This window comes from Camelina sativa, chromosome 18 (genome assembly GCF_000633955.1).
Source record: "Camelina sativa cultivar DH55 chromosome 18, Cs, whole genome shotgun sequence".
NCBI classification, from domain to species: domain Eukaryota; kingdom Viridiplantae; phylum Streptophyta; class Magnoliopsida; order Brassicales; family Brassicaceae; genus Camelina; species Camelina sativa.
This window is the reverse complement of record NC_025702.1, coordinates 8094428-8108487: the sequence shown is the minus strand read 5'-3', so window position 1 is coordinate 8108487 and position 14060 is coordinate 8094428. Positions and strand designations below refer to the sequence as shown.

The 14060-nt window shown below is 37.8% G+C and overlaps 2 protein-coding genes across 2 annotated transcripts; both read right to left on the bottom strand.

The window, feature by feature from the left end:
* On the bottom strand, nt 3415-5024 carry LOC104763232 (putative F-box protein At1g46984). Its single transcript, XM_010486636.1, has 2 exons — nt 4284-5024; nt 3415-4053 (listed from the first exon to the last, which is right to left on the bottom strand). The coding sequence occupies exons 1-2, from the start codon at nt 5022-5024 to the stop codon at nt 3415-3417; spliced, it is 1380 nt and encodes a 459-aa protein (XP_010484938.1).
* Nucleotides 6182-8068, bottom strand: LOC104760833 (adenylylsulfatase HINT3). The gene is made up of 7 exons (XM_010483803.2): nt 7809-8068; nt 7675-7730; nt 7427-7484; nt 7242-7308; nt 6709-6764; nt 6561-6614; nt 6182-6469 (listed from the first exon to the last, which is right to left on the bottom strand). Exons 1-7 carry the CDS (start codon nt 8001-8003, stop codon nt 6356-6358), a joined length of 600 nt encoding a protein of 199 aa, XP_010482105.1. The 5' UTR covers nt 8004-8068; the 3' UTR covers nt 6182-6355.

Here is a 14060-nt window from a genome sequence, read left to right as displayed (position 1 = left end):
AAAGAGAATAAAAGATGAGATGATTTTGATCAGTTTAGAGAGGTAGGTAAATTACCTGTGACCTCATTATTCTACTCTTGAGTCAAATGATCACACAAAGCTTGGAAGCGAGGGGTAGGTAAATTATCGATGACCCCAGTATTCGCCTACACCTTTGATTAAAAAAAAAAGAGAAGTGAGAAAAGGGAGAGGAAATGAATCATATGAAGAAAGTCTTGGCTTGAAGAGAGTCTGCAAGCCATTGATCGATTTTCCCTTGGTAATATTTCACTTTTTATTACTGCTTTAATTTATGTAAAGAGATGACAATGGAGATTCTGGAGACTCTAAAGAATTGTGGGATCAAGGAGAGTTGATGATTCTCATGGTGGATTACAAATGGAAGTTCCTAATGTCAAGCCGATGAAGAGTGCAAAGACAATATCCCCAAAGATAAGTGAACTTCCAGTATTTTCAAAACCTCTTTTCCATGATTTAGTTTGATTATTTGCTTGAGGATAAGCAAAGACTAAGTCTGGGGGAGTTGATAACATCATTATTTTACTCATATTAGCTATAGTTTTCATATGCATTTAGGAAGAGTTTGATATGATTTCAATGCTTTAATGTCTATTATCAAGTATTTCAGGTTTGAAGAAGGTTTTACAGGTTTTATAGCAAACAGGACCAAAAGACAAGGAAAATACATTTTAAGAAAGTTTCAGAGCTTTATAGTACGGGTTACTTTTGAAGACTTTACACAACTCAAAATATATCATGCTTGGTTTCTATGGAAAGCTGGAAGAGTCATTTTTCTCCTCAAAGTGGAATCAAGTCAATCCATTCATTCATCCGGAAGTTATGCCCGATTTACCGAGACATGTTATAAACTGACGTAAGAAGAACCGACCTACGGATGGGCTTTCATTCAAGGCCTGACCAGCGACCATCACCACGGGCCAGTCCAAGCCTCCTCCACGGTCCAGAAGCCTCTTTCGCCGCCCCTTGTCCTGCACTTAACAAGAGAAGACGTTTCTATCCTTACAAAACCCTAACCCTAAACAAAACCCTATAAATACTCTTAAGACCTAGAGTTTTGAGGTGTGCTTCCTTTGTGCCCCTAAGTTCTTCATCCACGCAACAATCAGCCGACCTAGAGACGACCAGAGACTCGTCTACCGCCGTTGAAGCTCGTCCTCTCTCACCCCCTCTTAGAAGCCATCACCGAAGACACCAAATCTCTACTCTTCCTTATTTCTTTCATACTTACTTTGCTTTTGGGATCAAGTTACTTTTGTGACAAATAGAGAAGTTTACTTTGAACCCCTTTTTGTTTATTGATTCGTTTTTGATGTTGTTCTATATAATATCAATGTCGTTTTTTAGCATCATGAGCGAGTAGTTTTATTTGTTGGGTTCTATGGGGTGATTCAAGGGGAATTCATAGGTTCGCTTCAATTAGGTTGTTAGATCTTATTTTCGGTTTTATATTAGAGTTCTTTTGGGACATCTTTATCTTAATGCTTATGCTTGGATTGATCACCAAGTACTGATATAGAGAACGGGAGCGCTAACCGCGTTATCCTACTTCTCCGAACTAGTGTTATACCAAAGCCTTGCTCGTAACCTGCGTAAGTTGAGTTGCGAAGTTTGGTGAATGTATCGAACTTGTTTAACTAGCTGGTTGACATGCGACGTTGCCTGCGAAAATTGAGTAACGGAGTGTGAAGACTTTAGACTTTCATTCTTTGAGAATTGCTTGTTAGTTCATTAGTGTTTCGTAGTTGAGAACCTAGACCGAAAATTAGTATTTACTTGTTAGATCTTACACTTAATATTGCCCAGAACCATGAAAACCCTAAGATGACTCCCAAAACGCCCAACGCCTTAGTCTTATAGTTTGAAACTGCTTTAATTTACATTTTATTTATTTGCAATAGTTATTAGGAAAACCAAAACCCCAATCTCTTCTTTAGTCTTAGCCATATTTCTTTCCCTTTTAATTCAATTTGTGCTTGCTATTACTCTCTGTAGGATCGATCCTAAAATACTACAATTGATTAACTGTGCACTTTCAGTCGTCGTGTAGTCTTTTCAGGTAAAAGATTTGGAGTGAAATTCTACACACATCACCGAACAACGATACTATTGTTATCGGTGTTTTGTTGTCTGTTGGAGATTGAATCGAGGATAGTATAGAAATTTAGTGTTTTAGTTTTCACAATAGCGTTTGACCAAAAAATATGTTTTCACAATAGTCTCAAAGAGGATGTGTTTGTATGGTAATAAGTTGTTTTTAGAAAACCAAGCTTTATAGAATGTTTGAGCCTTTAGGGGAGAGAAAGAATTGAAATCAAATATTCATGATCATAAATTCGAAAGTGTTTCAAAATAATAAGTTAAAAATGAGAAGTAATATAAACAAAAATGAAAACTGAGGAAAGTAATGGGTAGATATATCAGGCAGTGTAAAAAATCATGGTATTATTTCAAATCAAAACATAACTGATTGTGTTCATAATATTCTGAAATGCCTAATATGAAAACTTTTAAATTTTATGTAATTCAAAAATACCATAACTTTTGAAATAATAAATGTGAATCAAACAAAATAATTATAGAATTAGATCAAAACCATCTCACAATCTTATGTAATTTTCCCAGAAGTAAGCTCAAAATTTTAATTATATATATATATATATATATTTTAAAAAAGTTAAACTAATTGACTTAAATAATACCATTCCACCATCTTACTTAAATTTGATTCTGCTTGTGACCGTGAAAATTAAGATTCAAATACAGAAATTAAACCCAAAAATTCAAACCCATAAATTTAATTTAATGTTGGTATAGTTCCGAGATGAAACCAACCACAAACTAATATATGGTGGTTATAGATTCTTGGAGACTGCATGTGTTTCTGATTGAAGAAGGGAGGAAGAAAATGTTGATGGTTTGTTTTTTTGGTTTTATGAGCCTGTAGTTAATTAACCAGGTTCAAACTACAAATGAGTTTAGTTAATTAGGTCTAAACTAAAAAATACAGGTGTCAGAAATATAGTAAGTAAGTGTCATTTTCTTAGCCAAAGTTGAGAAAAACCTTATCATATTATATATTATATATGATATGGATTTCACATATTACTAATTGAAAATAAAGTCAAAGAAATAATAGGAAAATAATTTAAATTATTACATATTTCTAGCGAATTGGAAAGGAAATTGAAATAAATAATATTTTGTTAATTAAATCATGACCATGGTTAAATCTTTGATCGGTAGATTTGCTATGTGTCACGGTCTATTAATTACTAACTATGAGAAACCAACACTACAAACAAAAAAAAACTTTGAGAAGCCAAAACATAACATATTTAACTATTATTTTGTTCATCTAATATATGAAACGGGAGAGACGCAACGATTCGTATCCTAAACAAAAGTCCATGGAGTTTCCTCCTTCAATTTTCGAGCTTTCTCAAGTTGAATATCTTTTTGAAGGCGGTTTTCCTTATGCGACCTAAACCCAATAAGCTCATCGAATGTGACGTAGAAGCTATCATAAAAACACCTTAACTCATAAGCAAGAGAATCACCGGGCGTAAGCATTACATGGAGACGTCCTCGAATACGTGCACCGGCATGAGGGTGAGCACATATGACTCTTGATTGGTCATAGTAAGTCTTGAGACGAAGTAGATAATTCGGAGTATAACTGACGATGAAATCCCGAGTTATTAATTCTTGAATCTCATTCTCAAACCCAATAAACTCCATACGTTTTGTCTTGAGGTTCAAGTAAATACAGACAGTAGAATCCCAAATCCTTAGAAGCAGCCCTTCCTTCAAAGCACCGACCATATGTAATTTGCTTGTACACTTTTCATAGCCGCGGCAGAAGTGTCTCACTTTGTCTCTGAACACGTTGGCGTCAAATCTGTAGTCCAAAGACCATTCTCCTCTCGCCTTATCTCTCAGTGTCCACAACCCTACACACTCCTCGGAAGAAAAATCCACCATGGCCAAGGTCCCTCGAAGATTAGTGAGGCGGAAGAGTTGGACGAAAGTCCTCTCGATGATAGCCGGGTGAGAAAACCACTCAAATGTCTCCATCTCCAGGCTGAAACGTAGGACTATGGGCTTCCAATTTATAGTTTTCAACAAGTATCCTCTCCGAGAGTGTAGAAGAGAACATGTACAAGCCGCCTCGGATCCCTGAAGTATTTGCAAGAAAGAAACAATTATTGTTAACGCTATATTTTATGAAAATAAAAACCCAAGTTAATACTGAAGACACTCACATCGCTTATGGTGGCCGTCCGGTAAACATATCCACTAATGGTCACCGTTGAAGAAGAAAAAGAAACGTGGCCGTAAGGAAGACTGGAGGCCGAAGAGGAGATGTCTAAGCTCCTCCATTTTGAGTCTGTTCCCCTCAGGTTGAATAATTCGGCCACAAGCTCATGCTCTTCTGTTTCCCAAACACTAATGATCTTGTGAGTTTTTCCTTTGGGATCATATCCGAATCCTAGAGGCTGTTTCCATGAGTTTTCGTCCATCTGTTCTGGTATCTTCATAGCCTCTTTCGGTATAGGGTTGAAGACATACGGACGACCCGAATCACTTCTGGTTAGAATTAGTCCCTTCGAGCTTATAGGGTGAAAATAAGATTGTATTTGTTTGCAAGGATAATTCCAAAGGTGTCGATCGTCCACCTTTAGCACATTTGCTTCATCACTCTCTTCGGCCAGCCTCGTCTTACACATCCACATCTTATAAAGGAACTCACCATGATTTCCACAAGTGAGCAATTCTGGAGGTTCACCGCCATCATGATGATGATGATCATCATGAAGATGTCTTTCCATGAAACAACGAGAGTCTATAACACTAAGAAACGTCTTGGAGACACAACGGCAAATCAATGCTTGTTTCCCTGGTAATTTCCTTAGAATCTCCATTAGAATCTCTGTTGGCAGTTCCTCTATTAAGCTTCTACTTTCACGACCCTTCTCTTTTCCTCCCCATATCACCCAAGACATTAGCTTCGTAATCATTTTAATCTTCTCTCTATCACTTGGACCGAACACCAAAATGGTTCTTCATATATCTGTGGAGTCGGAAAGAACTGATTCCTCTAATTAGGGAGCCACAAATCTCTCTCTTACTTTATTGTGGTTCCAATTGAAAGCTAGATATAGTAAACAATGCAACTTGATTTTGACTCTCGTATCCCAAAATCTTGGTTATTCGACTCTCAAATAAACTTTACTATAGTTAGCATGGATGAAAAAAAAAATTCTGTTAAAAGAAAAAACTTTATCAGTTACACCAAATATTAATTAGTGTTACATCCCAATTAAATTGGCNTTAAATAACGACTATTTTTACGACTAATTCTTTTACCGACTAAAGATTTACGACTACACGTTTTAGTCGTAAACAGCAAATTAGCGACTACTTAACGACTCTTACTTCAGTCAGGAATGGGCCATCCATGCACGTTGTCTTTTGCTTGTTCCTCCTATTATATTACACATCCTTAAAAAAAACAATTGAGTATTCACAAAGGTGATCCTCTGTTAAATGTCCTCATTTTTTGACACAAGTAAATGAAGTAAACAGAAATTCTGATAGATTATCAAAATGTAACTTGCTAGAGATTATAAACCAAAAAGCACATTAACTAAGAAATCTGCTATTACCATGTAAATTATGTAGTAGTCAAGTAGATTAGGTGCGTCCAACATAATTATTTTACTTCAACATTTTAATAGCCGTAGACTCATGTTAACATTGTAATAACCATAATTTGGTTCTCTTAACAATCATATAACATGTCAATCTCTCAGGTGGTGCTGGTTCAAAACGTAACCATTTCCGTGCAACTTGGTTAAGTGGTGGCAATCGTAAGCATATATCTCAAAGTGGAGAAGATTATAAAACTTAATTGTGAGTAGATTGGAAAGTATTGAGAGATAGATTGGAATAACAGCGAAAGTAGTTAAGAAACTGTCGTCTGTGGCTGTGACCATGGAGGGATGGAGAAGGAACATAGAAGGTTGAAGTCATCGTTTTACGACTTAATCAGATTAAGGTAATATGCCTCTGGATCCATTATAATCCTAAATCTCAAATTGGATACTTTATGTGCAGGAGTTTTACTAATTAGATGAGCCTAGCAAGCCTCTGATTTGAATGAGACTAAACCACTTCTTCTATTTCTATAACTAAAAAACTTGATAAACTAACCGACAAATTCAAGAACATGGCTAAACAAAAACGAGACTGAATATGAACTATACAGAATATACTTCGTGTTTGGATTCTGTATCCAAAGTTACAACAATGGTGATCTCTTGATAAGAGACTTTTATGAGGGCTGAACCAATTGTTCTTGAGGAAGGAGGCTACACAATTGCTGTCGAACACGCGATACCAGTTGAGATGCTTCCTTGTCAAGTTTCAGCGTGTGTCTCCGTACGCTCTGTTCATCACACACAAACAAAAGAAAACCATCAAGTCAGGCAACTTTCATGCACCTTTCAAAAATGTATTGTTTCGATCTTGTTTTGTACCTCGGAAGCCCATAAGCAGTCATGTTCCTTACGCGGGATTATGTGAATGTGTGTCTGAGAGAGAAAAAATATAAGGAACTGTTAGTAGAAACTTCCCTCCTCAGGAAATAAGAGAAATAGAAAGTTGAGGAAGTCAGCATGTGCTTACGTGAAATATGACTTGTCCAGCTGCTGCGCCGTTGTTAACCAATAAATTAAATGAATCTGATAAAATAGTTTTTGATCAGGATCAGAATCAGAATCATCTACCTAAAATTGGTTAAAGGATTCCAGAAGGAATGGCAAGATTACTTTAGAAGATTGCTATAACGAGATTGCTATGTTAACATAAAAAGAAGAAGAAACTTAGTTCACAAGCCAGGTAAGGTATTCAATGGTTGCGTAAACTAATGATGAGACAGATAAGGTCTTGAACAAAAAGCCTTGTACTCTTTTGTATAAGAATAACTATGGTAGACATAGGTTATGCGGTCCTTCTATAAAAGATGAGCAAAGAAATGGGGTTTGAGATCATCGAGAGAACGGGTTCCTAAGGGAAAGTTCCATTATCAAAATGTTAAGGTTCTGACAATTTCATTACTAATATATATATATATATATATATATATATATGTAAAGACAGTTCTTATAATCTGATTGTATCAGAGATGGATACAGAAATGAAAAACTTATAGAGCATACCACTGTCAGTAGCTTTCACGATGGCGTTACTAATAAGAGGCACTTTGGAACACATGGCAGCAACGACCTGCATTCTCCTTGGAGGAGACCTATAATCAAAATCTTATACGCATATACAAATTTTCTATACTAAAAAATGGAACAAACACTTGTAACATACAAGGTGGTAGGAAGGTGGAACTTACTGAGGGAGGAGTTTCCTCTAATGTTGGATAATGTAATTTGGGAATAATAAGGGAGTGCCTGAAACACCAAAAGAACAAAAGTTCATACACTTGTAACAAAATGCAATCCATCAATCAAGATGCTAACCAAATTGCACCAAGTAATCAAGTACACACAAGTATATAACAGAGCATATGGCAAAACCAATCTCAGTTTTGATTGTTCTTTAAAAAAAAAAAAAAGAATCAAGATTTGTTGACTATATTACCCATTGCTTAGTGGATTAGTATCCAGTATACACAAACACATATCATCCTCGTACAACTGCATCAAAAGAGTTTAGTTAGTTTTTTTAGTTCTCTGTGTAAAGAAATTTGAAGAAACAGAGAGAGTTTTAAAAACCTTGAGACATGGAGACTCGCCACGGATAATCTTACAGAAAACGCAGTCGTTTGGGAGATTGGATGGTTCCACTCTGCCGTCGTCGTCGGACGAACCAGAGCTGCAACCGGAGACCCTGAGAGTCGGGTCTCGGGACGGGTTCGGACCAGGTGGGTTGAGGTGTGAACAGAGGATCGCAAGCCTTCTAGCTTCCATTATCTGAAGTTGAACCAAATAATAATAATAATATGATTCTTTTGATTCCGGAAAAGAGCAAATAATAATGACTTTTTCTTTTTTTAAATGACCTAAAAAGATCGAAATTATTAAATTTTGTTTTTATTTAATTTAATTAATGAGGATGAAGATTGAGAGGAGAAGAGTGGATCATGTTTTGTTTTATCCACAACCATCCATGTGATGAGACATTCATTGTGTCACACAGTTCACTGTTTTATATTTTTTCTTCATTAAGAATTCATAAAAATCTCCAAATATGGTCATTAGATCCTGTAGAATTTAGATTTAAGGGAAATTGTAACTTTTTTTTTTTGGGGGAATTGTATAAGTTATGACTATTTAAAAGAATGACATATTTGTTATTTAAAGTTGCAATTATAGAGCAAGATCGATATGATTCCTTGAAGAATATTATACAACGTACAACGGGATATATAGGCTAGATAAGATCTTTAACAGCTGTACGTAACAACGAGATGATATTCTCTAATTATAACTAAGATCATAGAGATACAATATTATTTCTATACGTCCCCTCAAGATAGACGACGAGAAAAGAGACCAATTTTGGACAAATTAACTAAAAAGAAGAGAACGAGAGACCGGCTTTGTTAATGCATCTGCCAACTGATCCTTGGTAAACACACCAGAGACTCGAAACAATTGGACCAATTCGCGAACAAAATGATAATCTAAAGCCACATATTTCATTTAGAAATGAAACACAGGATTACCAGCAATATACATTGCTCCTACATTGTCACAATATATGACAGACTGCGTTACAAACTTGAAGCCTAGCTCCCGTAATAAAGACACAACCCAACAGAGCTCTGTGACAGCAACAGCCCGATATTCTGCCTCTCTAGAAGACACAAAAACAGATTTTTGCTTCTTAGAAGACCAAACAACATGATACCATTAAAACGACCGGACCCGTTTTTTTATAATAATAATAATATGATGGGCTGAATCGAGAGGCTAGGCCTGTTTGTGTGAGACGGCCAAATCCACGTTACAAGGAATAGACGGCTTGAGTCGATTCTATAGTTTTGGTTTTATTCCTTTTATTTTCAGTTTTATTTTGGAAGTTTTATATATTTTAACATTATCATTCTTAGGATTTTTTCTATATATTTGGAAGAGAACCAAAGAGAGAGGAATAAGATTTGATTATTGAGAATTCTTGTGTTGATTGTTCTTTAAGCTTCTGATTGGGACTTTAACAATTGGTATCAGAGCTTGTATCTTGCTTGAATCGGACCACTATGGTATCAAGCATGAGCAACAAAGAAAGGATTGAAGATCTCGAATCCAACTTTGTTGAACTGAAGGAGGAAGTGCAGCAGATGAACCAAGGGTTTGATGGGAAGTTTGAGATGATGGAGGCTCCAATTACTAGGCTGACGGAGGTGTTGACGACTAAACATGAAGAAGATGGTAGCACCACACGACCAACCAAGAGGAGTGGTGGGCGTGACCAACAACTTCAAGCTGTTAATCGCGGAGACGTCATGAACCCGTTCGCCGACAGGAGAGTCGTGAAATTAGAATTTCCACGTTTCAACGGAGGTGACCCAACAGCTTGGTTAAGCAAAGTCAAACAATATTTTGACTACAACAACACTCCAGGAGAGCAGAAGGTCGGGTTTGCTTCATATCATCTAGAAGATGAGGCTAATGAATGGTGGCAAGCGACGGCTAAGGCGTTGCATGAGGATGCGGTCACCATAAATTGGCAAGTTTTTGAGCAGGAACTATGGGTACGTTTTGGACCTGCTGAAGGGGAAGATTTCGATGAAGCCTTGTCAAAAATCCAACAAACGGGAACTGTACATGAATATCAAAGAGAATTTGAGCGACTGCAAAATAAAGTCGAAGGGTGGACATAGAAGGCGTTAATCGGAACGTATGTGGGGGGACTTGACCCTACTATCGCAGATAGTGTGAGAATGTTTAGGCCTAAGACGTTAAAAGAAGTTTTAAACTTGGCAAGAATGAAGGATGAACAAGTTCAACGCCAACGAAGGAAGACAAGTTACAAAACACCGATGCAAAAATCTTTCACACCAATGCCAACTAATCGAACAAGTCAGTATAAGGAGCCCGAAGCACCACTAAAGGAGGCTGTTTCGCAAACTCCACGAAGGTTGAGTTGGGATGAGCTTAAGAGGAAGAGAAGTTTGGGATTGTGTTTTAGTTGTGATGAGAAATTTATACCGGGACACAAGTGCAAGCAACCTCACTTATTCATCATGGAGGGTGAAAACGATGAGGAAGAGGAGGGTGATGGAGAGGGAACAAGTGAAGAGACACCTGAAATCTCTGTTTATGCATTAACGGGATGGAGTGCACCACAAACTATTTGACTTAGAACAAGGATCGGAAGACGCTCTTTGACAAAACTAGTTGATAGTGGGTCTACACACAATTTTGTGAGTGAAAAATCTGTTCGTGAATTGAAGCTTAAGATGACGCCCATAAAACCTTTTACGGTGAAGGTTGCCGACGGAAAGCCATTACAATGTCACGGGAAGATTGAGGGGGTGAACGTATTGGTAGGAGAGGTCAAATTCACAACGAAGTTGTATGCGCTACCTTTGGCGGGGCTGGATGTTGTGTTGGGAGTGCAATGGCTAGGAAGTTTAGGTCCCATTGTGTGTGATTGGAAGGCACAAACTATGGAGTTCACGTGGGAAGGTGGAAAACATAAACTTGTGGGGTTGCAGCCACACTTCCAAGCCGCAGAGTTACAAAAGGTGGAGAAGGAATCTCATCAAGGGCAAGCTATGTTTGCGATCCAAGTTAACCAAGAAACGGAGAAGTCGCTTGCTATTTCTAACGATATATGACCATTGCTACAAGAGTGTGATGACCTGTTCGAAATACCAACAAAGTTACCTCCACCTCGGTCGATTGAGCACCATATTCCGTTGAGAGAAGGGACAGTTCCGGTAAACATACGACCATATAGGTATGCTCATTTTCAGAAGGACAAAATTGAAAGGCAAGTCAATGAGATGTTAAAAGTAGGGATCATTCCTACAAGCTCGAGCCCTTTCTCATCACCGGTTTTGCTAGTGAAAAAGAAAGATGGTACATGGAGGTTCTGTACTGATTATAGAGCGTTGAATTCCATAACGATTAAGGATCGATTTCTAATTCCTACGGTGGATGATATGCTAGATGAGCTACACGGAGCCGTTTATTTTACTAAGTTGGACTTAACCGCAGGGTACCATAAAGTGAGAATGCATCATGAGGATATTGCAAAGACAGCTTTTTGGACGCATAATGGGCATTATGAGTATTTGGTAATGTTGTTCGGCTTGTGTAACACACCTTCTATGTTTCAGGCTCTTATGAACGACATTTTCCGTCTAATTCTACGACAATTCGTCCTTGTCTTCTTTGATGACATTCTCGTTTATAGTTCAAGTTGGGAGGAGCATCTTGGTCATCTTGAAAAGGTTTTCTCGATATTACGACAACACCAACTAGCAATTAAGCTTAAAAAGTGTGAGTTTGGACAGATCGAATTAGAGTATTTGGGACACATCATTTCAGGAAAAGAGGTCAAGGTAGACCAAACCAAGATCCAAGCAATGATAGATTGGCCGGTTCCTACAACGGTCACTGAACTTCGTGGATTTCTAGGATTAACCGGATATTACCGCAAATTTGTCAAGGATTATGGGGTTATTGCCAGACCATTAACAAACCTACTGCATAGGGGGGGATTTATGTGGAGTGCAGAGGCGGAAACGGCTTTCAACGCCTTGAAGACAGCCCTTACGACCACACCAACGTTAGCATTGCCTGACTTCAACCGACTTTTTGTCATTCAAACAGATGCCTCTGGAGATGGAATTGGAGCAGTGTTGTCACAAGATGAGTGTCCAATTGCCTATATGAGTAGATCATTAGGAGTTACAAAGAGGTCATGGTCGACATATGCCCGAGATATGCTAGCAATTGTAATTGCAGTTCGTACGTGGAGACCTTATTTGTTAGGGAGACGATTTCTCATTCAGACAAATCAAAGTAGTTTGCGCTATCTTCTAGAACAACGCATCTTAACACCAGAACAACAAAAGTGGATAGGAAAACTAGTGGGTTATGATTATGAGATCACCTACAAACCAGGCCGCACTAAGACAGCAACGGACGCCTTATCCCGTGTCACCGGAAGTCCAATCCTTAATGCAGTTTTTGTCCAACACACCACGCTATGGGATGATATACGTGCAGAGTCTAAGGAGAGCAGGTATATGCAACGGATTGGTAAATTGGCAACGGATTGGTAATACCACCATCTTCTCTCATGATTACACAACTTTTAAAAGAGCACCATGATACGCCTGTAGGTGGTCATTCTGGAGTTCTTACGACTTATAGGCGGTTGGCAAGACGATTTTACTGGCCCTCCATGCATCGAATAGTTAAAGAGTATGTTGTTGGGTGTGATGTATGTCAGCGAGCTAAGTCTTCTTCTGAACCGGATTTGGGAGGATGTATCGATGGACTTTATCGAGGGGTTACCGCGATCAGATGGAAACACCACTATTATGGTGGTTGTGGATCGGTTATCAAAGTCAGCTCACTTAGTGCCCTTATCGCATCCGTACACGGCAAATATGGTGGCTAATAAATTTGTGGATAACATTGTCAAACTACATGGAATGCCACGGTCGATAGTAAGTGATCACGACCCTATTTTTGTGAGTTTGTTTTGGTGAGAATTTTGGAAATTAGCAGGAACTCAACTATGTATGTCTTCGGCCTATCCTCCACAGTCGGATGGCAGACGGAAGTTGTTAATCGATGCATTGAACAGTTTCTACGATGTTTTGTACAAAACCGACCAAAGCAATGGAGTTCGTTGTTGCCTTGGGTTGAATTTTGGTATAACACAACCTACCACTCCTCTACGGGAATGACTCCGTTACAAGCCTTGTACGTGAGAGAGCCACCAGCAATTCCATCATACAAATGGACTCTTCCACACTTGTTGAGGTTGATGAACAACTAGCAAACCGAGATGAGTTGTTAGATGAGCTTAAGCAACATCTCTAGTGTGCTAACAATTGGACTAAACAATTATCTGATGCTAGGCGGGATATTAATCTAGAGTGCGGCAGTTGGGTGTATCTTCGACTCCAACCCTATCGGCAACGTTCCGTGCTACGGCGCACTTCGCAGAAGTTAGCTCACAAATACTTTGGCCTGTTTCAGGTAGAATCTAAAGTCGGGGAGGTCGCGTATCGCCTTGCTTTACCGCAAGGGTCTCGTATTCACCCGGTGTTCCATGTCTCGTTGTTACAACCATATGTAGGTTCGAAAACGCCAACTACTGTTGAACTTCCGCCATTAAGAGAGAATGGGTACTTGCATTTACAACCCGAGATAGCGATTCAGAGGAGACAAGTTTCAGCTAGTAATAAGACACGATATGAATTGCTGATCAAATGGAAAGGGCTTACTGATGAAGATGCTACATGGGAAGACGAGAAGCAAATCACGGAAAGTTTTCCGGAGTTTGTTACGAACCTTGAGGACAAGGTTGTTGTTCGAGGGAAGGGTATTGATGGGCTGAATCGAGAGGCTAGGCCTGTTTGTGTGAGACGGCCAAATCCACGTTACAAGGAATAGACGGCTTGAGTCGATTCTATAGTTTTGGTTTTATTCCTTTTATTTTCAGTTTTATTTTGGAAGTTTTATATATTTTAACATTATCGTTCTTAGGATTTTTTCTATATATTTGGAAGAGAACCAAAGAGAGAGGGATAAAATTTGATTATTGAGAATTCTTGTGTTGATTGTTCTTTAAGCTTCTGATTGGGACCTTAACATAATAATAATAATAATAATAATAATAATAATAATAATAATAATAATAATAATAATAATAATAATAATAATAATAATAATAATAATAATAATAATAATAATAATAATAATAATAATAATAATAATAATAATAATAATAATAATAATAATAATAATAATAATAATAATAATAATAATAATAAT